Consider the following 24,671-nt stretch of genomic DNA (forward strand, 5'->3'; position numbering starts at 1 on the left):
GGGAGAAGGACCACGATGGACTGGCAAAAGTTCATTTGAGAATGGAGTGGATATAGCACCGTTCACGGAAGAGAGTGTGTATCAACAACTAGAAAAACTAAAGGTGGACAAAGCCATGGGACCGGATGGGATCCACCCCAGGATATTGAGGGAGCTCAGAGAGGTTCTGGCGGGTCCTCTTAAAGATTTGTTTAATAAATCCTTAGAAATGGGAGAGGTTCCGAGGGATTGGAGAACGGCGGAGGTGGTCCCTCTTCACAAAAGTGGTGATAGGGAAGAAGCTGGAAACTACAGGCCGGTAAGCCTCACTTCGATTATTGGAAAAGTAATGGAAGCGATGCTGAAGGAAAGGATAGTGAATTTCCTGGAAGAAAATAAGTTGCAAGATCCGAGACAACATGGTTTTACCAAAGGGAAATCGTGCCAAACGAATCTCATTGAATTCTTTGATTGGGTGACCAGAGAATTGAAGCGTGGACGTGCTTGAGACGTAATTTACTTAGATTTCAGCAAGGCTTTTGACACGGTTCCCCACAGGAGGCTCTTAAATAAACTGGATGGGCTGAAGATAGGACCCAAAGTGGTGAACTGGATTAGGAACTGGTTGACGGACAAGCGCCAGAGGGTGGTGGTGAATGGAGTTCGCTCGGAGGAGGGAAAGGTGAGTAGTGGAGTGCCTCAGGGGTGCTGAGGCCGATTCTGTTCAATATATTTGTGAGCGACATTGCCGAAGGGTTAGAAGGTAAAGTTTGCCTATTTGCGGATGATACTAAGATTTGTAACAAAGTGGACACCCCGGAGGGAGTGGAAAACATGAAAAATGATCTGAAAAAGCTAGAAGAATGGTCTAAGGTTTGGCAATTAAAATTCAATGCGAAGAAATGCAAAGTGATGAACTTAGGGAGTAGAAATCCAAGAGAGGCGTATGTGTTAGGCGGTGAGAGTCTGCTAGGTACGGATGGGGAGAGGGATCTTGGGGTGATAGTATCTGAGGATCTGAAGGCGATGAAACAGGGTGACAAGGCGGTGGCCGTAGCTAGAAGGTTACTAGGCTGTATAGAGAGAGGTGTGATCAGCAGAAGAAAAGAGGTGTTGATGCCCCTGTACAAGTCGTTGGTGAGGCCCCACCTGGAGTATTGTGTTCAGTTTTGGAGGCCGTATCTTGCTAAGGATGTAAAAAGAATTGAAGCGGTGCAAAAAAAAGCTACGAGGATGGTATGGGATTTGCGTTACAAGACGTATGAGGAGAGACTTGCGGACCTGAACATGTATACCCTGGAGGAAAGGAGGAACAGGGGTGATATGATACAGACATTCAAATATTGAAAGGTATTAATCCGCAAACGAACCTTTTCCGGAGATGGGAAGGCGGTAGAACGAGAGGGCATGAAATGAGATTGAAGGGGGGCAGACTCAAGAAGAATGTCAGGAAGTATTTTTTCACGGAGAGGGTGGTGGATGCTTGGAATGCCCTCCCGCGGGAGGTGGTGGAGATGAAAACGGTAACTGAATAAACATAAAGGAATCCTGTGCAGAAGGAAGGGATCCTCAGGAGCTTAGCCTAGAATGGGTGGCAGAGCTGGTGGTTGGGAGGCGGGGCTAGTGTAGGCAGACATATACGGTCTGAGCCGGGGCTGGTGGTTGGGAGGCGGGACTAGTGCTGGGCAGACTTATACGGTCTGTGCCGGGGCTGGTGGTTGGGAGGCGGGGATAGTGCTGGGCAGACTTATACAGTCTGTGCCAGAGCTGGTGGTTGGGAGGCGGGGATAGGGCTGGCCAGACTTATACGGTCTGTGCACTGAAGAGGACAGTACACATAAAAAAAGTAGCACATATGAATTTATCTTCTTGGGCAGACTGGATGGACCGTGCAGGTCTTTTTCTGCCGTCATCTACAATGTTACTATGTGATTATTCATTGCCATGTTAGTAGTACTCCTGTTTTTTCTATGGTATTATTCTTGGAGTGGCCCTTCTTTCCCCTTTGCTAAATGGTTTCAGAGCTTTCTTCAAGTCCATCCATATGAGGTAAAGGTAGAAGGTAATCTTTCTTAATTTTGGTTTTCTAAATTTGGTGTCCCCTGTGATCTTCAATATTTTATGGAGTACTCTTACTTCGGTGGTATTGGATAAGAGTGAGTATCTATATTCTTATGTGGACAATATATTTATCCTTCAGGAGAAGAATTCAGATACATGTGATAGAAATACAAGTAGTGATGTTCGAGAGACTAAGATTCAATCATGGGCTGATAGATTCCGGTTGAAGCTTAATTCTTTTAAGACCAGTCCCCTATGGTTTGGAACACTAATTTCATCTTTTCCTTCTTCTGTTTCACTCAAGGGAAATATTTCTCTTCCTTCTGAAGGAACCTCAAAAGTTCTGGGAGTTATTTTGGACTCTTTTTACCTTTCATCCTCAAGTAAATAATGTTGTATCAAAGTGTTTTTTCAAATTGAGGAAATTAAGATCTGTGCGGGCATTTTGCAATTCTGACTCAATATATCATCTTATCTGGACTACTGTAATTCATTGTATGCATTCATTGGAGTCAAGAATATTTCATGGATGTGTCAGCTGTACCCATGATTAAGCTAAGTGCTTTTGGATCGCTTTGATATAGTGACCATAGTTGGTGAAGTTATATTATTTAGTTAGTATTTGGGAGAAGGATAAATGATTACAATGTGGTGATTTTGATTGTGATTTGTGACAGGATGTCCCATGAGAGACCTTATAGCCCTGATTTGATTCCACAATAATTTCCCAATATCCTTCTCTCGTGGGTTTATTAAGTTCCTTTTTGCCACTACTTTCTCTGTGTTATTCATTGTATACTGCCATTTCATTGGGCCTGCAAAAAAGATTGCAGTTAGTCCAGAACATGACTGCCCGCATGATCTTTCAGAAATCTAGATTAGATCATGTTTCACCGTTTCTAAGAGAGCTATAGTGCCTTCTAGTTAACAGAAGAAGATTAGAGTAGACTTTAAAATTTCATTGTGTTTAAAATTTTTCAGGAGGATATTCTTGAGGCTTTTTAGTCCATTGCGTCTTTTCCCAATGGTAAGCTACCTGGAAGACTGTCAAGAATTTTTAAACTTGTTTCCCTCCTTTAAAGAGGTGTTCGATTGAAGAGAATGCTGGAGTATTCGTTTTCTTATAAGGCAGCTTCAACTTGAAATATTCTTCCTAAGGTTATTAGATTTACTGATTCATATATATTTAGAAAATGTTTCAAGACTTTCTGTTTTGCTGATACTTGAATGTTTTGAGTTCTCTCTAGTTCTTTAGGTATTGTATCCTGTAGTCTTTTTAAGGGTAGATGTGATATATAAGACTAATGAATAGAATAGAGCAGAATAGAATGTATTTTCATGATTTTGTAAACAATTGCTTGGCTCTTATCAGTTTGCTGTTTCTACTGCCCCCAACCTCCTCCTCATTCCCAGTGCCTTGGGAGGGCACAACTCATCACTCACCTCGGGCAACTGATTGCATTGAGCTGCCTATTGGAAAGAATTCCAGAAGCTATGCTCTGCATGTTTTCTCCACTGGTTACAAAAATTTTAAACCAACACACTCTTAATCTCCCTCATCACCCCAGTAGTCACACTCCCCATCCAGTCTTTTTGTTTACCTCCCTATCCCTAGGTGTTTCCCCATTCTTGATCCCCCATTTCAAATTTCTCTCTCATTACCCTCTAATCCCCATCAGTACAGCATAAGTACATAAGTAATTGCCACACTGGGAAAAGACCAAAGGTCCATCGAGCCCAGCATCCTGACAGCGGCCAATCCAGGCCAAGGGCACCTGGCGAGCTTCCCAAACGTACAAACATTCTATACATGTTATCCCTGGAATTGTGGATTTTTCCCAAGTCCATTTAGTAGTGGTTTATGGACTTGTCCTTTAGGAAACTGTCTAACCCCTTTTTAAACTCTGCTAGGCTAACCGCCTTCACCACGTTCTCCGGCAACGAATTCCAGAGTTTAATTACGCGTTGTGTGAAGAAATTTTCTCAGATTTGTTTTAAATTTACAGCACTGTAGTTTCATCGTATGCCCCCTAGTCCTAGTATTTTTGGAAAGCATGGACACTTCACATCCACCTGTTCCACTCCACTCAATATTTTATATACCTCTATCATGTCTCCCTTCAGCTGTCTCTTCTCCAAGCTGAAAAGCCCTAGCCTCCTTAGTCTTTCTTCATAGGGAAGTCGTCCCATCCCCGCTATCATTTTAGTCGCCCTTCGCTGCACCTTTTCCAATTCTACTATATCTTTCTTGAGATGCGGCGACCAGAATTGAACACAATACTCAAGTGCGGTCGCACTATGGAGCGATACAACAGCATTATAACATCCTCACACCTGTTTTCCATACCTTTCCTAATGATACCCAACATTCTATTCGCTTTCCTAGCCGCAGCAGCACACTGAGCAGAAGGTTTCAGTGTATTATCGACGACGACACCCAGATCCCTTTTTTGGTCTGTAACTCCTAACCAGGCACCACTAAAAAAATAAATAAATTATAAAAAAAAAACATACATGAGCTTTCTCATAATAAAGAATCATATCTGCTTATCCAGGTTTTCAGTTCCAATATAGTTTTTTTACCTCCCTCACCTACCATTACTAGGTTGGTTAATGAATCCATTCTCTTTTCTACAAATTACTCCTTGTATTACTTCCAGTTTCTTATCTTCTAACCTAGGAACTCTGAGTACTTGCTGGAGATTTCTGAGTCTAAGATCCAATCTCTGGGAGAGTTTTCAGTGGTTAAACTGGAACATAAGAGTATTTGCTCTACACAAGCATCAAGAGAAATACATAATGCAGTTCAGCCTCTCAGACCAAGAAATGCAGGGGGTAGCGAACATGAGATAAAGAGGGGGAAAAAAATTGGCTAAGGTGAGGGAGAGAACAGATGTTGAAGGGTATAGACAGTTACCAGGTTTAGAAACCAAACTGTCTGGAAAGCCCCAGGAATTCTTTTCTAAAACCAAAGAAGAAATAGCTGAGGCCCATGATAACGTCAAAATAATGTTAGTTCTACCTATGTGCAGGTAACTGAGCAAAACAGAGAATCACAAAGATCCACCAAGAATTCAAGTGCAAGGTTATCAAACTGATGGCTTCAAGTGCAGTTTCTCTGTCGTATTACCACAAGGCTCTTAGTTATGATCCATACAATGTAGAACTCCTGTGCTAGTCTTGCTTTCTCGGATCTCAGGAGTCCAAGATTATTAGACCAGCATAGGAGTTCCTGCCCTTCTGGGATCGAGCTTAGTAAGCACCCTGCAATGAAAAGTAGTAGGCTTTAAAAAAGAAAATCCCATAAGATACAGCAGTTGGAGCAGAGGAGAAACGGACAAGTGCTAATTTTATGCCATCTGGCTTTGATAATAGCAGCTGTGTGATGTCACTGGAGTGCTCAAGGAAGGAGGATTTTCATAGGTTTTAAATTGTAACCAGAAACCTCTAACTCCTTATCAAAGGAGTCTGGATTTTTCTGGTTATAACCAAATATTGGAAGTCCTGCTAACAAGGTGTTGCTTGACATTTTGTGTCAAAAGTATTCTGTTAATACCATTCAACTACAAGGATCTCAATGAAACAGCAATTATAAATAGAATAAATTGAAAACTAGTTTGTCATGCTGAGTCAGACTGAGGTCCATAGAGTCCATCTGAGAGTAGCCAGCCCAGGTTACAATATCTGGCTGATCCCCAAAAGTAGAATTTGTATAGCACATTTCCTGTTCTCCAGGAATTTGTCCAAATCTCTTTTGAGCCCTGCTACATCAGTTGCTTTGGCCATAATCTCTAGCAACAGATTCTACAATTCAATTGGGTGCTATGTGAAAAAAACCAAAAACTTTCTACGATTTGTTTCAAATCTGTTTCTTGTTCGTTTCAAGGAAAGTCTTCCGAAGATTAAAAAAAAAGAAAAAAAAAATTACAACTCCAAGAACTTCTACCACATTTCCTTTTTGTCATCTATTTTCCAAGCTGTAGAGGCCCTTTATTTTTTTCTGTAGTTTGCCATTTATAATAAAACCTGATTAAATGTCCTTTACCACTTTTCCAACAGTTCTAAAAAGTAGTCACTTTAAGCAATTTCATTTATTTAAGCTTAATTATGCACCTGGTTATAAACTGCAAGGTAAATGAAAGCAGGGGTGTAGCCAAGTGACCGATTTCCGGTAGGCCTGAACCCAAGGTGGGTGGGCATGGACTTAATCCCCCTCTCCTGCCTCTCTTTACTCTCTGCCCCTTTCCCTCCACCCAAAATATTAAAAGTACCTGAGCTGGGGGAGGATCCTCAAACCTGCCAGCTGAATATTTCCTCCTCCTCCTCCTCCTCATGCAGATAGCACTCTTCCAAATGACAGCACTTACCTTATGCTGACACCGGCAGACCTCACCAGGAGCATTAGCCACAGGTGGGCCTAGGACCATCGAGTTTGGGCTCAGGCCCACCCAGCAGTGGAGCACCCTTAACAGCGCTGGCAGTGAAGCACCTTTATCTGCACGGCAGAGGAGGGAGCAGACTGAGCTCCCATGTTCCTGCATCTGCCTCCCTCTCTCTCTCAGTGGCAGCGATTCCCACATGCTGCCTACCACCGCTAACCCAGAAGCGTCTCCTCTTCTGTGTCCCACCCACTTTGTTGCAACTTCCTGTTTCTGAGGGCAGGACGTGGCAGTGGAGACAATTCTGAATTAGCAGCGGTAGGCAGCATGTGGAAACTGCTACCGCTGTGAGAGAGCGAGGCAGATGCAGGATCTTAGGAGCTCAGCCTGCTTCCTCCATTACTGGCGGTGCTGCCCCACTGAAGTGAGAGGGAGAGTTGAGGGGAAGGAGGTCTCCTGAAACAGAGATGCTGCATTGGGGGGGGGGGGGGGGGAGGGCAAGAGAGAATTGTGGAACACAGGGTGGAGAGGGGTAAGAAAGGAAAAATAATCTTGTATATGGTGGGGGAGGGGAGAGGAACGAGAGATGGTGAAATGTTGGACGACAGGAAGAGATGATGTAGGGGGGGGAAGCGGGAGGGAAAGAGGCAGAAATGTTGGACATGGCAGTGGGAAGAAGATGCTGGGAATGGTGGAACCATGTAGGAGAGGCCAGGAGAGGGAGGAAGGGAGTGGCAAGGAAATAGTGATTACAGAGAACAGAAAAATAATAATGAAATGGAACGGAGGGCTGGGGAAGAAGCAAGATGGGGAATGGAAACGCTAGTGGGTAAGAGAAGAAGACGGAAATCTGATAGGTAGCTGTAAACTAAAAAGGAGGAGAACAGTGAGGCTGAAATTTGAGGTGACAGTGAGGAAGAAAGAAGAAAAAAAATACGAGAGGAAAGAGCTAAAAAAAAAAAAAAAAAAAAAATCAATATGTCAGAAGCAGTTGTAGTAAGGGTAAAAAAGACAAATGGACAGCAGCCACTTGAAAGAGAATTAGAAGAAGACAGACAGAAAAGCAGAAGAGAAACTGCAAACATGATGGAAAAATACAATATCCAGACCACAAAGGTAGAAAACAGCAGTTTCTTTCAGTATTGTAATATTAAGATCCAGCAAGAATATTTCAGGACAAATTCGGTCACTGCTCTCATTTGGCACTAAATCTACTGTGCAACCTTGTTAAATTAACCAGCCATGGATTTGGTTGTATCTCAAGAGATATTAATGATCCACATGTATCACTGTACCTTCTATTTGTATGTTTGAAGCGTTACAACAACTCAGTCAAGTAGCAGAACTCCTGAAGTAGTGAAAAGCTTCTTGGATGAAAATCAGGATGACTTCATCAGAGCAAACCCAAATTAGCTTTGGTTCTAAAAACTGCCTTACACTATCAAGACAAGGTCTCATCAAGCTGCCCTTCCAAGTCAGTAACCATTGGTTAATTCTGTGTACAGACACCTCTGACTGTGACAGAGACTGAGGAAAATGCTGACTAACAGTCAAGATTATGCCACAGAGAGCCTGTATTGTGGGGTGGCAAGAAGGAAGCCACATGTACCAGACAGTGTTTACAAAGAAACATTTAGGGAATACAATATGTATATATAGGAGACAGTTCTGTGGAGTAATGAAACCAAAAACAAAACTTTTTGGTCTCAGTGCTAAGCAATGTGTGGTGTAAAACACAGCTACAAAATGCTGCTAATACCATCCCTACAGTAAAGCAAAGATTTATGTTGCAGGGATGCTTTGCTGCAGAGTAGGGGTTAGGGAGCCTTGTGAAGAGAGGGAAAAGTGGATTGTGCAAAATAAGAGGTAAATCCTGGAGGAAACCCTGTTCTGGTTTACCACAGACTGGAGAGAAGATTCACCTTTTCAGCAAAACAAGAATCCAAAGCGCAGGGTGAAATTAACTGGACCACATGAGAACATACAGGGGTTCTTTTACAGAGTGGCGGTAAGCCCAACATGGGCTTACCGTTCGCTCGTCCGGGGTTTACCGCCGGCCCTACGCGGCCGCTGGCGGTTGTTCCTCCGCAAACAAGTACCATTTCTGGTAGAAAAAGAAAACCTCAGGATATGGCTTACACAGCAGTAACCCGGCAGTGATCGGGATCATCACACACTGCCTGGTTACCACCGGGTTAGCGCAGGAGTTCTCTTACCACATGGCCATGTATGTCTGGGGTCTTTGTACCCACTGCGCTAAAAAGGGCCCCGGCATTTGGGGGGAAAAGGCCCCCCACCACTAGCACGGGGCCCTTTTCCCTGCATCTTGGTAAAAGAACCCCTCAGTTTCTTGCTGCTGAGCTAAAGCCTTGACCTGAGTCAAATACAAAATCTGTACAAACACGAAGACTACAGCCTGCAGATGATTTCAGAGGACCCAACTCTCCAGTATTGCAGCTAGTCTAATAATAGGCACAAACTGTGCCATCCTACTTTGCAAGGTTGTTAGACAATTATTGTAAATGATTCATGGCTATTATTGATGCAAAAGGGACTTTTACCAAGTACCGAGTCAACAGGTATGAAGACTTAAGAAACCCTGGCTTAGGAGCAAGGTTCATTAATGCCATGGTATGCATAAAGCTAACCCAATTGGAAGCACTGCTTTCACTGCCTTTAGAGATATACATTAAGTTTTCTACATAGCTAGATAAAACTGTAGCTTGTCATAGCAGCCCTCGAGCCATCCTTCTGCAGTATTTTCATTATATGTTTAACCTACTGAGCTGAAGGTGGCAATATTTAGGAAATATTTTGGACAATACTTAGGGACATGTGACAGAAAGCAAACATCTTAAACCCTCATTCAAATCCATTATAGTGAACGAAAGAAAGAGAAATATATTTTTTTCATAAAACTACAATCACTGTCTACAAATTCAAGTCAGGTGGCCACCTAATTGATCTTGCCCTCTTATTCATATACATTTAACTTAGACACTATTATAGTATCTGTATTGATGCTTGGCATAGCTCTTTAAAGTCTCCAGGAGGAAATGTTGCAAACCAAATACCCAAATGCAGGTCAAAAGCAAATCAAAATCACCAACAGTTGATTTTTTAGGAATTAGAGAGATAGGATTAAACAGATTTTGAAAGAATGTTAAAAAAAATAAGTTGCTTGAAATCAGACAGGTATAAATGTTTCAGAGATCAAGTACATTTATTATGTTTTGAAATAACTGCATTTGACATTTTTAATGTAAATTACTATTGCATTTAATACTTTTAATATACATTTCTACTATATTTACCAGATCACTAAAAAACCATCCTGGTAATGTAAACACATTTTGCCACAAAAATACTTACATAAAACACAAGAATTAATTCTATAACAAACTAAGTTTGGCAGCATGTATGCAAGTAAATGCTGGTATTCTAGTCAATTGTACGTATGTGAATACATATGCGTATAAATGAATCTGGCTATGTGCTATTCTTTTAAGCACATGCATCTCTTTGATAATAAGTACTTTGCAGGTGGATGTTCACATCGGCAGAGTCTGGGTACAAAATGAATGTAGTGTGTACCTACGCACAACTTAAAAAATACTATGTTACATATGTAATCTCCCAAACCTAGAAACAGGCTGGTCTAAGCCCGCATACCTAAATACAATCCCATATTTAGCAAATTATGTAGGATTCTATAAGGAAAAATATCAACACTCAGGTGCCATGAATGGAGTCTGGGAGGAGCACACAATTAGGCATATAAATTATAGAATACTGTAATTTGTGTGGGGGTTTAACAATCTATGTGCAAACACTAGTTTATGGCAGTTGTTAAGTGGCTGCACCTAAAATATACATGTGTATTTGCCCTGCTATGCAAGCACTCTTTGGTGGTTAAAAATAGGAGGCCCTTTATAGAATTTAATTAAACCTTTTAGAGAGCAATTCTATAACAGGATGCCTAATAAACATGTTAGAATAGGCTTGAAATAAGCACAACTATTAAGAAAAAAAAAAAAAAAAAAAAAAGACACCTACAAGTGGTTGAAAAACATGTTTACATTTAAAGCGTAAGCACTTATACCAACACTATATCCAAAAGAGTGTATATGTGCGATTTATAGTGATCATAAATTTATGATCAAACATCCACATCTAGGTGTATGCTAGAATGTACATAAATTATATTATATAAATTACATGTGTATCTTGCACCCTGCTCATGCTCCGCCCAAACTCTGCCAACAGCTAAAGTGCACTAGAACACACACAAGTAGCACTAGACTACCACCATGCCACCTACAACTAAGTGGCTCCTACTGAATTATCCCTTACAGGAAAATTCAATTAAAAATCTGACTAGATTTAGAAGTGGAGGTTGAGCCTTATTTTTGGCCTATTTTATAAAGACACATTGGCACCTGTGTATCTTGATAGAGTACTAGCACAAATCCTGCAAAAATTGAAAGTGCAAACATTTATACCTTTTTATATAAATATTAATGCATAAAATAGAAACGTATTTTACAAAATATGCATGTAAATAACCACCAATACTATGCCTAAACTCTTCTCTTAAATCCAGCTATTCTGAAGTCACACACAAACATGCCTAAATTGTATTGTGCATACCTTTCTGTTTGCTATAATTTTAAGGCCTTTTACATGGAAGAAATATTTATAAATTACCTCCTTAAGGCTAAAATGCAATTTCAGGAGTCTTCAGATATACAAATTCTGTTTCTCAGAAGAAAATATTGTAATTTTCAACACTGGACAATGTTTCTTATATTGAGTGTTTACAACTGTTCTAGTATGCTATAAAGTTGCTTGTATATGAGCATCTATTTTCCTTAAAATCTTTTCTATCAAAACAGAGATGCTTACTTATGACATTCTACACAGATCAAATGTTCTCAACCCAAGGGCTGACGCACAAGCCTCACTGTAGAACCAGCTCAGCATGCAACTTCTCCTGCTAAAGAGACCAAAAATATCATGGCATGCTGTAAACTAAAAATGTGGCCGTAATCCACACGTCACCCTTCCTGTCAGTGCTTGAGTGGTGATTAATTTTTATTTATTTATTTTTTTGCCCATGACTTGTTTTTCTTTAAATTTCATCCTACCAGTCAGTGCCTGAGCCATTCTGCATCAGCCCCTCCCCAAACTGATGCATTGACATGCCTCCCCCCCCCCCCCGACCTAGTATCCAGTGGTACCCACCCTGCCTGACCACGTAGGGAAAGTTATTTTTAGTGTCTAATACAATCCCCCCCACTCCCAGAGGTGTACCTTGAGAGATAGTAGGAGCAATGCTCACTGTTTGAAAATGACAGCACCTGACCCCACACAGTGCATCCTGGAATGCAACGAGGTTAGATTGAGGAGACGGTATGAGGCTATCTAGCCCATTATATGGGTTGAAGGTAGTAGGCGGAGCTTGCTGGCAGTAACTGGAGTCAAAGGTTCACCCAAAACAATAGCAAAGATTATTAGAAATAAAGGACTGCCTATGCCTGGGCCATCTGTAAAAAAAAAAGTCTAAAGCTGTTCCAGTTGGATAGGCAGTGCCTTAAAAGGTGGAGGACAAAAGATTTTTCTTTTAACTTGACAGCTTTTTAATTTATTTGAAAGCTTCCCATACGTAGGTATAAATATCATGAAATAAAAATCGAATATCACTGCAACAGCTCCAAAAATTATTGTAGCTGGTGGAAACAGCAGTTATAAACTCTGTATTCCGTGCTCATTTGTCTGCGGCACATGGAATCACATCTTCATCTCATCTCTTTTGTAGCCAAAAGGGTACTGCAGTGACGACACTGAATGCAATTCCCTGGTCAGGGGACTGTGCATGTGGTCCCAACATCAAAACAAGTTTGTCTTCCAGGTCATTTTATATAACTGGTATGTATAAGACCACTAGTTGGATGCGGTGAATGGATGGCTCATTTCCAAATACTGATGAGGAACTGGTTCCACCTTGTTTGACCAGGTAAGATACAGCAGCTTGGTTGTCCTTCTGAAACAGCACTTATGTTCCCTAGACAAGCTAGGAGAATATAGCGAGACAAAATTACAAGCCTCCTAAACTTTTACTTTTCTTGTCCTGCAGTGGGTCCTTTGGGGGGGGGGGGGAAACCTATTATCCCATTTCCCTCCCCCAGACTTGTGCCATAACACCCAATGAGGTGGAGGCTGTGCTAAAGCTAGGGGTAAAGGAGCTAGAAAATCTCTCGTATCCCTGCTGGGGCAAGAACTATGTCCCAAGTCCAGGAGATACTGGCCCAAGAACTTAACCCCAAGGATGTAGGCTGCAAAATAAACCCAAGAGGAGAGGGTGCTAGGGAAATAGGGAAAGGGTTAGGCCTACTTTACCCAAGCCCTAATGCATCAGCTGGAGGTACAGAAACACTGAAGGATTCCAGCTCTTATACCAGTGATGTCAATGGAACCCGTTCAGTTTTGTTTTTTTAACATAGAATTTGAATTATACTTAAAGTAATAATAGTTCAGTATCTGCTAGTAAGAAAGGGGTCACAATCCAATGGTTGGACTGGCATAACAGGATGATCAGGAATATCTTTTGTAGGAAGAACAAAAAAAAAAAGGTTGTTCTGGAAGGGGCAGTGACTGTAACCAGGACTGGAGTTGAAAACACCGAAGGCTGGGCAGCTGTGCATGGGAGGATTGAGGCTTAACAGCGGAGCAAGAGGAGTATGAAAAAGATCCTGTGCTGAATCTATCAACAGACAGATAATCAGCACTGTGCAAACACACTGAATGCATAGACAGTGATAGAACCATGTTAGTTAGTGTCCCGATGCCATATTTTTGGTTGTACTAGAAACTGATACACAAGATTGTGCTTGGGGGATATCCCATCAACTTCAGTGCCAATGTGCTTTTGCTTCTTATGCATTTCTGAAGTTTGTCAAAGACACCTTCACCCCAGCATTGTGAAAGCACAAAGATTATGCTTTGGGCCCAGGAATCCTTAAGGAGTTCTGCACCACTTTTATAGACTCCCTGGCACTAGTCCTTTCACTGACCCGAGTGCCTTGTGGCTGAACTCTAAGTCACTGCACAGTTAAAGCTGATGGAACTTTGAGAATTTGTAAGGTTATCAAGGATGCATAAAATGGCTAATTTTTGGAGTAATATACTAACACAATGAAAAAGGAGGAGGAATGGTTGTTTTTTAAACAACCACGAGAATGCTTTCAGCAAAGGAACCCTCCAGATACCAATCTAAGAATCCCATGTACAACACTATTATGTTTGTTGTCATAGCCATTACCAAGGCTTCATTGCCTTAAAGAGGCACAGGCACTAGTTTCATATGGTAGCATGGATTTTAGTGCCTGACTGCAGGACTTCACAAAGTGTGGCACACACAAATCATGAAGTTTATGTAATCAGCCCCGTTTCCTCACAGGCTTGGTACTTCTAAAAGTTTCTTCAAGCACAGTCACAGTTTCAGTAGCCTGTCCTTGACATGACTAAACACTTCAAATACTATGAATATCACGAAGAGGTAATCTCCCTAATCAATTGAAATTCATCTAGAAAATAAGGAGATATCGCAAAACAAGCATCAAAATATCTGACTGAAGGAAACATCACTGAGATAATCAGGATGTTCTACAGAGGAAAGGCCTCGAGAAGCCCCCAGCGCACTACAAGCTTCGGGGGCTGGGCTTCTTAATCATCGGCCAGAAAACCTCTGTGGATATGTCTATTTTTTAATAAACCGCTTAGTGCATTTAAGTTCACACCAGATATTACTTAGCTTTATCAGGTGTTTAAACTTGTGGGTCCTTCTTACACTCCAACCATGAGGGGATATTTTGATGCTTGTTTTGCGATAGCTCCTTATTTTCTAGATAAACACTTCAAATATGCAATAACCTTCTCTAACAATCACAGCTTCAATAGCCTGTCCCTAGATATGGCTTCACAGCTTTCACAATCAAGAGATAATTGGCCTACCTTGGCAGTTTTCAGTTACCTCTCACACAATCCCTGGAGGCATAGACTTGAGGCTTCCTACAATGGGTGCAAGTGGCTGAGTGAAGGCCTTTCTTCCTTGGAACTCCCTTCAGGTACTGCAGCCAAGCCAGACCACTCTATGACAATCCTCACTGGGGGCCTCCTTGATCTGTTCTGCCAGAGGACTTAACTTCCTGCTCTGAGCCCCATCCACCTGGCCACACAGGCTAGAATACCGATTGTTAAGGTTTCTCCACTTCAGTGAGGGAGTGCTCCTAAGGCAACCCTGCCTTGTATCGCCCACTCCCTCACATTCCAAAAGTCTACTACTTATTGGTAACTGTTGGATTTGGATGACTGAACATAGGAACGGTTGTTGCAACTGCAGAGTATCATGGAAAAGTAGCAAGAAGCAAAACGTAAGTGTAAACCAATTAAACATTTAAACTCGGGTGTATTTCGTTTTAGCACTTTAGTGTATGATTCTTGATTTAAGGTCACTGATAGCAGGTGAATTTCTTCATGTAATTCAGATTAATGCTGTTTAGTACCTATATCTGCACACTCCTACAGTTATGGCTCAGGCTATTTTACTCTATATGTCATTTTTTGTGCTACTTGTTATTCTGCAATAAAAATTTTAAAACAAAAGAAAATGTGCAAAAGAAGCCCTTGGGTAAGCAGTAGATTTTTCCACTTCATAATGGTTACAAAGTTTATTTATGTGGTCCTTTCTGACTAGTGGAGACATAAACGTACAATGCCTAGATTCAGCTTCATTACGTCAAAGTCCAAGCAAATTAAAACAAACACTCGAATCTCACTACCCATTATTAGATCTTTCCCCAACACTATAGGCAGGAGTGGAACCCTGACTTTGGTTGGGACATGGCAGAGGGACCAGAAGAAAATAAAATTCCTTAAAAAGAAAGCAAGAACACCAGGTAAGATACAGAGGTTAAAACCTTTTGTATAAATGGAAGAGTTGTTTCACATTTTGTTCAGCAAAGCGAAATAAAAAAAAAAAATCCCACAAAAAATAAAAACAAAATGCTGATGAGACTGCTGTTTGCAGAAAAGGCTGCATTTACCCCAGTGATGTGTGATGTTATCATCTACTTGCGTGCCTGACGATTCCTGCTAGTCAATAAAATGCTACATATGAACCTTGTTTTGTAATAAGAAGGCAGCCATCCATAAATTATGTGCCTAGTGGCTTACAATACTAGTGCTGTTCTATACCTTTTAAATTGCACACTCTTTTCACATGTGTGGTCTTCAGTACTTGGTTCTTCTGAATCATTGTCCACACTTACAGTATGCAATCTGAAGACTCCTGAAAGGCCTTTTTCAAGTTCTAATTAGAGCTAAATAAGGAAGGATTAAGAAACAGATTTAGAAAGTCAGTGTAAAATGGAAAATCGCACCCCTTCTCACTCGAACTTTATAAACATCCCTTTTAGTCAGTTATGATGATTTAACAATTCCAAGAATAATTATTGCTTGAAAGTGATGTGGTCAATTCCACTATCCTGTATCCCCACCTTGTTACTTGGTTTATTTTTACTCTTACTTACTTGTCTAGTCTTGGCTGATGTTTCAATAAAAGGAATTCCATAACTTCTTGCTAAGTCTTGGGCTTGTTTGGTATCTACTGTTCTGGATGGCAAATCACATTTGTTTCCTACTAAAACCATAGGAACATCTTCAGAATCTTTAACTCGCTTTATCTGTTCTCTATAAAAAAATAAAAAATACAGTTAATCTTAATATTTACAGCATTTTTTCATACTAAGCCATTGAAATACATATACACACACACACACAAATACACGTATCTTACCTGCTAATTTTCTTTCCTTTAGTCCTACTAGACCAGGCCAGAACCTGTGGGTGCTGTGTCCATTGACCAGCAGATGGAGACAGAGAAATCATATAGCTCCATGTGATTTGCCCTTTAAGTGCACCATGCAGGCACAGATGCACTGTTTTGTCAGAGGAAATACTGAATGCCATTCTCTTTAGGTTTTCATAGATAATGTAGCTAAACTAACACATACTTCCAGTAACAATTATTCAAGATGGACAAAGACTTTATCAATCAAATATAAAATCTTCTCTATCAAATTCAGCATGTGTACTTAATCTAACACATCTACAGTGGAGTATGCCTACCACTAATAAGCAAATAAGAGGTGGAGACTTTTTCCTCTCAGTTAGATGTGGATGTGTGATTAATTGCACATGCTGGATTTATGTTAGAGAAGAGTTTATATTTGATTAAACTAACATACGACATCATCACTGAAGTTCAACCTGTTGGCTTAAGGTAATACAATTCTTGAGCTGTTTGCCTTTATTATAAAAGGTACAGTTATCCGGCTGGAGGTAATGTAGAGAAGCTAGCATATTACATTGTACAATTGAAGGAGACAAAACTGCTGAGTGAAGATTATGTAGTAAACTAGGAAAGTAGCAATAGTTGATTGCCAACAGTCAAATTGATGGAAAAAGTGAACCAAGAAAAAATTGGAAAAAATTAATGTATGGAAAAAGAAACAACACACAACAGAAGAATAGCTGAACAACAAGACATATTAGTTTGGGCTTCTGGACTGGTCTGGTAGGTCTAAAGGAAATAAAATTAGCAGGTAAGATCATTTTCCTTCTTTGACATGCTTACCAGACCAGTCCAGAACCTGTGGGATGTAGCAAAGCAGCCCTGAATATGGGATGGATCCTAAAATCCTATGAAAAAATATAAACATATATGGTTCTGAAAACTAAGAGCAAACATTACCCTAGAAAGGTAGATAGAATGACCTTGAACATATTAGGAGCTAAGAAGAGCGTGGTCAACCTCTGTGAAAAATGTACTACTTACAGCCTACTAGACAAAGCAGAATTTTCTAACAATGGAAATCAGGAAATTTCCCTAAAGAAAACATGCAGAAAATGCAACAAAATAAAAAAAACAGAAGGAACGTTTCAAGAAAATGAGGCAGACAGAAGTCCCAAAGGAAAAGTGCATAGATGAGACAATCTGTCTTCTGAACGAAAGAAGGGGCCTGAAAAGAGAGGACGAAAACAGGGTCAATAATGACATTAGAATCAGTAAAGAAAACTACATCATCATGCTCCTTATGGATAAGAAATTCTGAGAAATATAAAGAAATGGAAAACTATGATCTCAGAATAAGAACCACCACCATAAAGCACATTTTCTGCCAAAGTGAGGTGCATAACACGTGCAGACGGAAGCAAACAGAAGCTTGGGGAAAAAAAAAAGTAAAAAATTGAAGTAGAAAGGAGCTACCTGATAAAGAATGCAGGAAGACAAAAGGATTTGAAATATGAATGGAAGAGGATGAAAGAAATCCAGTATGGTGAATTAAAACCCCATCAAAGAAAGAAAAAAAAATAACCAAGATTAGAGTGAAAGGGCTCTTATACTAAAATCTAGGAAATCAGTGTCCAAGAGTAAACTGTAAACAAGAGTACCACTACAAGAATGGAAACCCACTGTTTCTAAAACAAAGTAGAAGCTTGACCAAGCAGCAATCAAAAAGAAACCAGTAAGGTACCAACCCAGGAAGGAAAGAAGGAAGATACCCTCATATAGAAGATGAGGATGAATAAGTGCTCTTAGAATCCAATGCTGTACATTTGGAATCTGCTGACAAGTGAAGAAATAAATGAAACAGCTTCAGTGTCACAAAATACAAAGTTAAATTGACAGGGAAGAAAAATCCATTGCTGATGCAAAAATCAAACTACCCAGATATATCACATACTATTATCTTATTCATAATTATATATTCTTTTCTCATAACCTCACATGCCTTTCTCTTTTTTTCTCTGTGTACACACTAAGGCATCCTCTACTTAAGGTGTATGTCCTGTAAATGAAACAAGGTCTCCTGAAAAGTACCAAGAGATACAGTCAGAGTGAATGATTCTTCCCAAATAAACAGCTCTGACATCCACAACCTCAAAAATGAGATGAAGGAAGTTAAGATGATAACCAGATTAGTAGTGGGAGCTGTCCAGTGGCAGACACATGGCAGACCCAGAAGTTATCCAAGCAAGGAAGCCACTTGCATGTCAGACTGAATAAAAACCACCTATCTTAACCATAAAGCAGGCAGAGAAGCAGCAGCCGAGGTTCCCCTTCTCTCTACATTTTTGTTCCCCAGTATCTGAAAGGAGAATGGCAAAATATTATCAACATTATCAACTGGATTAACAACTTCATCACTAACAGATCCTATCAAGTCAAAGGAGCTACAAATCTATCATCCCCATGGTCATCAGAATGTGGAGTACCACAGGGATCTCCACTCTCCCTGATACGTTTCAACCTTATGATGATCCCCTGCGCCAGAATACTAACCAAACATGGTCTAAATCCTTTCATTTACGCCGATGACGTCACCATATATATCCCCTTAAAATTCAATCTATCTGAAATCCACGAAAAAATACTGCCATTACCACTCTATCCTCCTGGGCTAATGCTTTTAAAATGAAATTAAATAAAGAAAAAAAACGCAGTGCCTGGTTCTCTCTTTCCAATACTTCCCTTATGTCCCGACTACTCTCAACACCCCTGATGTCAAACTCCTCATATCTGACAACTTAAAGATACTGGGAGTAACGATAGACAGCCATTTATCTTTTGATAACCACGCTAAGCTCACCATGAAGAACATGTTTAATATGATGTGGATATTGAAACGAGTGAAGCCTTATCTCCCACTCAACACTTTCCGGAACCTGATACAGTCTACTGTTATTACCCACGCCGACTACTGCAACAGTGTCTTTTTAGGATGCAAAACCCAAAAACTGAAGAGACTCCAAACTGCCCAGAACACGGCTGCCAGAATTATTTTTGGCAAATCAAAATTCAAAAGTGCATCACCTCTTCGAGCAAAGCTTCACTGGCTCCCCATCAAAGAAAGAATAAATTCTAAGATCAACACAATGACCCACAAGATTATCCACGGCGAATCCCCTGGCTACATGAATGAATTGATCGACCTCCCTGCTAGAAACAGATCTATTTCTTCACGAACTTATCTTAATTCCTCTACAATTGGAAAGGTGTAGGTTAAGTACAAGACCTACTACGCATCCAGTTTCTCCTTTTTGGGCAGCCAGCTTTGGAACGCTATACCCAGACCAATCCGATTAATAAACAACTTCTTGCCCTTTAGAAAAATGCTGAAAGCTCATCTCTTTAAGCAAGCCTACCCAAATGCCCCAACCTAATCTCGCCAACTTCCACCCCCAATTCTGTTCTGACAAATACCAACCTCCCATCCTTCTCTTTCCATCTCTCCTTAATTTTATCCCTCCTTACCCTTTCTCCCAAATTACACTATCCTTTCCTGTCTACCCTCTTTTATCCTAGTCATATTTTATCTAGCTCAACTTATCATACACTACTAAGCCCAACTTTACATTGTTTTACTACTGTTTTATTAAAATTCTATTAACTTTGTATTTCAAATTACTATGTAAGCCGCATTGAGCCTGCATTATGTGGGAAAGCACAGGGTAGAAATGTAATTAAAAAAAAAAAAAAAGAATAGGAGAAACAATGACTGTTGTCAAGCAAGCTGGGGATTAAATACAGGCACCCTGCAATCCAGAGTGCTGAATTAGAAATAAGTATAACACATATACAGAAGAAAAAAAAAACAATGTTGCCTTAAGGAACAAAATAGATCCTGGAAGCAGATAAGTGGGCCAGCACTCCACCAGGGAAAAGTTGATGCCACTTATGGTATTCATAACCTGGCTAGGCAAATTGTCAATGGCACAAACTGAAAACAGGAAACCAAACTGAAGAATATGGGCAAAACCCAAATTTGAGGTATGTGGAAAAATGAAAACTAAAAAGATATGTTATCATGAGAACAGAACAAGGTCACTAGAAGTAAGAAGAACTCCAAAGTGAAGGAACCATCGAACAGGATTGAGAGAATGAGGCATATAAGAAATCCTCACATGGTGACCAAGCTTTGACTGATAAGGACAAAAATGAGTTCATAGCCAACTAGTAAAAACAACTGCAGCAGTGGGAAAGTAAGGCCAGTACCAGATGTCTACCATTTGTGTCCTGTATAGGGCAAGACAGATCAGGATAAGCAGAAGGGTGCTCATATGGCAATTCTAGCAGTACGGAGGTAAGGTCACAGCCTGACAGACTTCTATAGTGTGAGCTCCAACAATGGTAAAGATGCATCAGGAACAAATATGTGTATTTTATACCTTGCTTATATCATATGCTACAAGTGTGGGTGCTGTGTCTCTTAATGTGGAAGAGGAAGGCATCTTAAAAGTGGAAGAGAGTAAAATGGTAGTTAAGCCTACTAGGCTTAGTAGGCTTAAAATCCAGCACCTGCTAATTATTACATTACATAAAGATCTTATATGCCGCAACTACCTGATGGGGTTCAGTGTGGCTCACAAAAAGGAGGAATAGGCAGACCATGTGAACTGATAAAACAAGTATAAAATAGGAGACCATCCCCTTTACCAGTACGGACATAAAACAGACTTCAGTTACACAAACTATTTGATTTCTCTGTCTTCATCTGTTTGACGGGCACAACACCCGTAGGTTCTGGGCTGGTCTGGTAAGAGTGCTATAGTTACAGAGAGAAAAATAAATATATATTTAGGTTTAACAAGTAGCTTTAAACAGAGCAGCACTGATTACTTAGGACAGCCAATGTCTGTGTACTGTAACAAATTATGGCATTATGGAGCATAGTTATGAATGTGGGCTACCATTACGATGTGTTATTTTACCACTAACTTATTCTATTTTACCATTTTATGCAATGAGGCCTAGTTACTAACAACTGGGGTGAACAGCGAGATAATATATCTTAACAGTAGCTCACGCTGATAACTATGTGGCTCTTATGCTATACTGTATTAGGTGCTAACATGTGCCTAATGCAGCTTAAAATGGCATACCATAGGACATGCTCAGGCATCCAGTGGTAACTGCAAATGTGCTAATTATATGCAATAGATTAGATAGAATTTTTTTTTGAAGGGGGTATGTTGGGGCAGAGTGGCCATTCCTGCGTTAATCAGTTAGAGCAGCTACATTACCATACCCTAACTGGTTAGCATTAATATATATATATATATATATACAGTGGGGGAAATAAGTATTTGATCCCTTGCTGATTTTGTAAGTTTGCCCACTGACAAAGACATGAGCAGCCCATAATTGAAGGGTAGGTTATTGGTAACAGTGAGAGATAGCACATCACAAATTAAATCCGGAAAAATCACATTGTGGAAAGTATATGAATTTATTTGCATTCTGCAGAGGGAAATAAGTATTTAATCCCTCTGGCAAACAAGACCTAATACTTGGTGGCAAAACCCTTGTTGGCAAGCACAGCGGTCAGACGTCTTCTGTAGTTGATGATGAGGTTTGCACACATGTCAGGAGGAATTTTGGTCCACTCCTCTTTGCAGATCATCTCTAAATCATTAAGAGTTCTGGGCTGTCGCTTGGCAACTCGCATCTTCAGCTCCCTCCATAAGTTTTCAATGGGATTAAGGTCTGGTGACTGGCTAGGCCACTCCATGACCCTAATGTGCTTCTTCCTGATCCACTCCTTTGTTGCCTTGGCTGTATGTTTTGGGTCATTGTCGTGCTGGAAGACCCAGCCACGACCCATTTTTAAGGCCCTGGCGGAGGGAAGGAGGTTGTCACTCAGAATTGTACGGTACATGGCCCCATCCATTCTCCCATTGATGCGGTGAAGTAGTCCTGTGCCCTTAGCAGAGAAACACCCCCAAAACATAACATTTCCACCTCCATGCTTGACAGTGGGGATGGTGTTCTTTGGGTCATAGGCAGCACTTCTCTTCCTCCAAACACGGCGAGTTGAGTTCATGCCAAAGAGCTCAATTTTTGTCTCATCTGACCACAGCACCTTCTCCCAATCACTCTCGGCATCATCCAGGTGTTCACTGGCAAACTTCAGACGGGCCGTCACATGTGCCTTCCGGAGCAGGGGGACCTTGCGGGCACTGCAGGATTGCAATCCGTTATGTCGTAATGTGTTACCAATGGTTTTCGTGGTGACAGTGGTCCCAGCTGCCTTGAGATCATTGACAAGTTCCCCCCTTGTAGTTGTAGGCTGATTTCTAACCTTCCTCATGATCAAGGATACCCCACGAGGTGAGATTTTGCGTGGAGCCCCAGATCTTTGTCGATTGACAGTCATTTTGTACTTCTTCCATTTTCTTACTATGGCACCAACAGTTGTCTCCTTCTCGCCCAGCGTCTTACTGATGGTTTGTAGCCCATTCCAGCCTTGTGCAGGTGTATGATCTTGTCCCTGACATCCTTAGACAGCTCCTTGCTCTTGGCCATTTTGTAGAGGTTAGAGTCTGACTGATTCACTGAGTCTGTGGACAGGTGTCTTTCATACAGGTGACCATTGCCGACAGCTGTCTGTCATGCAGGTAACGAGTTGATTTGGAGCATCTACCTGGTCTGTAGGGGCCAGATCTCTTACTGGTTGGTAGGGGATCAAATACTTATTTCCCTCTGCAGAATGCAAATAAATTCATATACTTTCCACAATGTGATTTTCCGGATTTAATTTGTGATGTGCTATCTCTCACTGTTACCAATAACCTACCCTTCAATTATGGGCTGCTCATGTCTTTGTCAGTGGGCAAACTTACAAAATCAGCAAGGGATCAAATACTTATTTCCCCCACTGTATATATATATATATATATATATATATATATATATATATATATATATATATATATATATATATATATATATATATATATATATTTATTTATTTATTTTTATATAACTACAGTAAAAATGGTCTTAGCGCAGGAAAAACCTGTGTAAGGGTGCTAAGGTCAAGTTTAAGCACACCTTAGTAAAAGTGACCCTATGCCCCTTTGTATATTTTCAAATACATGTATTAAAAGCACATCATCAACTTGTGTCTCAGTGTTGAGCAGTATAACCTGGTTTATGTACACTACTAAAAAGCGCCCTTGAAGAAATGAAGTGTAATGTGGTATAACATGCCTGATCTCTAAAAATAAGTTGTGGAGCCTAAAAAAGCAGGCTGAGTGCTAGTTCTGTCCCCAATACTAATCTCCATTTTGTATAAGCATAGTTTAAAAATTGCTCAGCATAACAAAGCTCTAAGTTAAAGATATGAAGCTGAAATTTTCCTTTTATATATGGTTAATATCAGAGCTGGCCTAACTAAGGCTTCAGGGCCTACTCTATCTCAGCTAAAGACCTCTGGGACAGCAGCTCAGACATCTCCACCCCCCCCCCCCCCCCCCCCCCCCACTCTCCTAGTCTGATCCCTGGGAATGTCAGTGAAATACAAGATGTCTCCTAACACCTGTGCTTCCCAGCAATAAAACAAAACAAAACTATTGCTCAGGGAAAACAATAGCAATAAACCATTGTATCCATAAACTGTGCCTTCACAGGAATTCACACTTCCTTGGTGAATCAGGAGACATAGGATCAAAGCAAACCAAATTATATCACAGGCCAGGTACGTGGAAAACAAGTCAGTTATTTAAACCCAGAAAGGGACAAAGAGGCAGATACCAGACCACATCCACAACTCCCCTCTCATCTGCATCCATTGCACACACATCCTCCTGCTCAACACAGACATTCATTCACTGACAGGCAGACCCTGAGATACACCAAAGCAGTGCTATATTATCTACCTGCCCTAAGTGCTGTAAGCCTATTTCTAGATAAAATACCTTTTGCTAAACCACACTTGTGTGTTGTATTATTGTACTACACCACCAGAAATTTCAGCAGGAATTCAAGCCCAAGTATCAGCCTGCTTGTCTGACATCGCTGCCTGAATTTCTCACCGACATCTGAAACTAAATATGACCAAGACTGAGCTTATCTTTTACCCTGAACCCACCTCTCCTCTTCCCCCATTCTCTATATCTCTATGGATAACTGTCATCCTCCCTGTCTCATCAGCTTGTAAATTTGGGGTCATCTTTGACTCCGCTTTCTTCTCTGCACACATCCAACAGACTGCTAAAACCTGTAATTTCTCTCTCTATAATATTCAGTGCTTCTTTTGTAGGAAGAAAGGTACTGGTATCCATTATGGGCGGGGGTCACCATCTATGGCTCCGCCCCATGGTAGCCACACCCACAGTAGCCACACC

At 40.7% G+C, this 24,671-nt stretch overlaps 1 protein-coding gene across 3 annotated transcripts in view; it reads right to left on the reverse strand.

Moving 5' to 3' along the window:
- Positions 1-24,671, reverse strand: part of KRAS (KRAS proto-oncogene, GTPase) — a 170,610-nt gene that overhangs the window by 58,884 nt on the left and 87,055 nt on the right. For 2 of the 3 annotated variants that reach the window (XM_030214516.1, XM_030214517.1), the window contains exon 4: positions 16,010-16,169. In XM_030214516.1, the coding sequence (XP_030070376.1) occupies positions 16,010-16,169 (160 nt within the window). Of the gene's footprint in view, positions 1-15,703; positions 15,800-16,009; positions 16,170-24,671 lie in introns of those variants that run through there. The other variant, XM_030214518.1, reaches the window with a different exon arrangement.

The sequence above is a fragment of the Microcaecilia unicolor genome, chromosome 9, assembly GCF_901765095.1.
Source record: "Microcaecilia unicolor chromosome 9, aMicUni1.1, whole genome shotgun sequence".
NCBI classification, from domain to species: domain Eukaryota; kingdom Metazoa; phylum Chordata; class Amphibia; order Gymnophiona; family Siphonopidae; genus Microcaecilia; species Microcaecilia unicolor.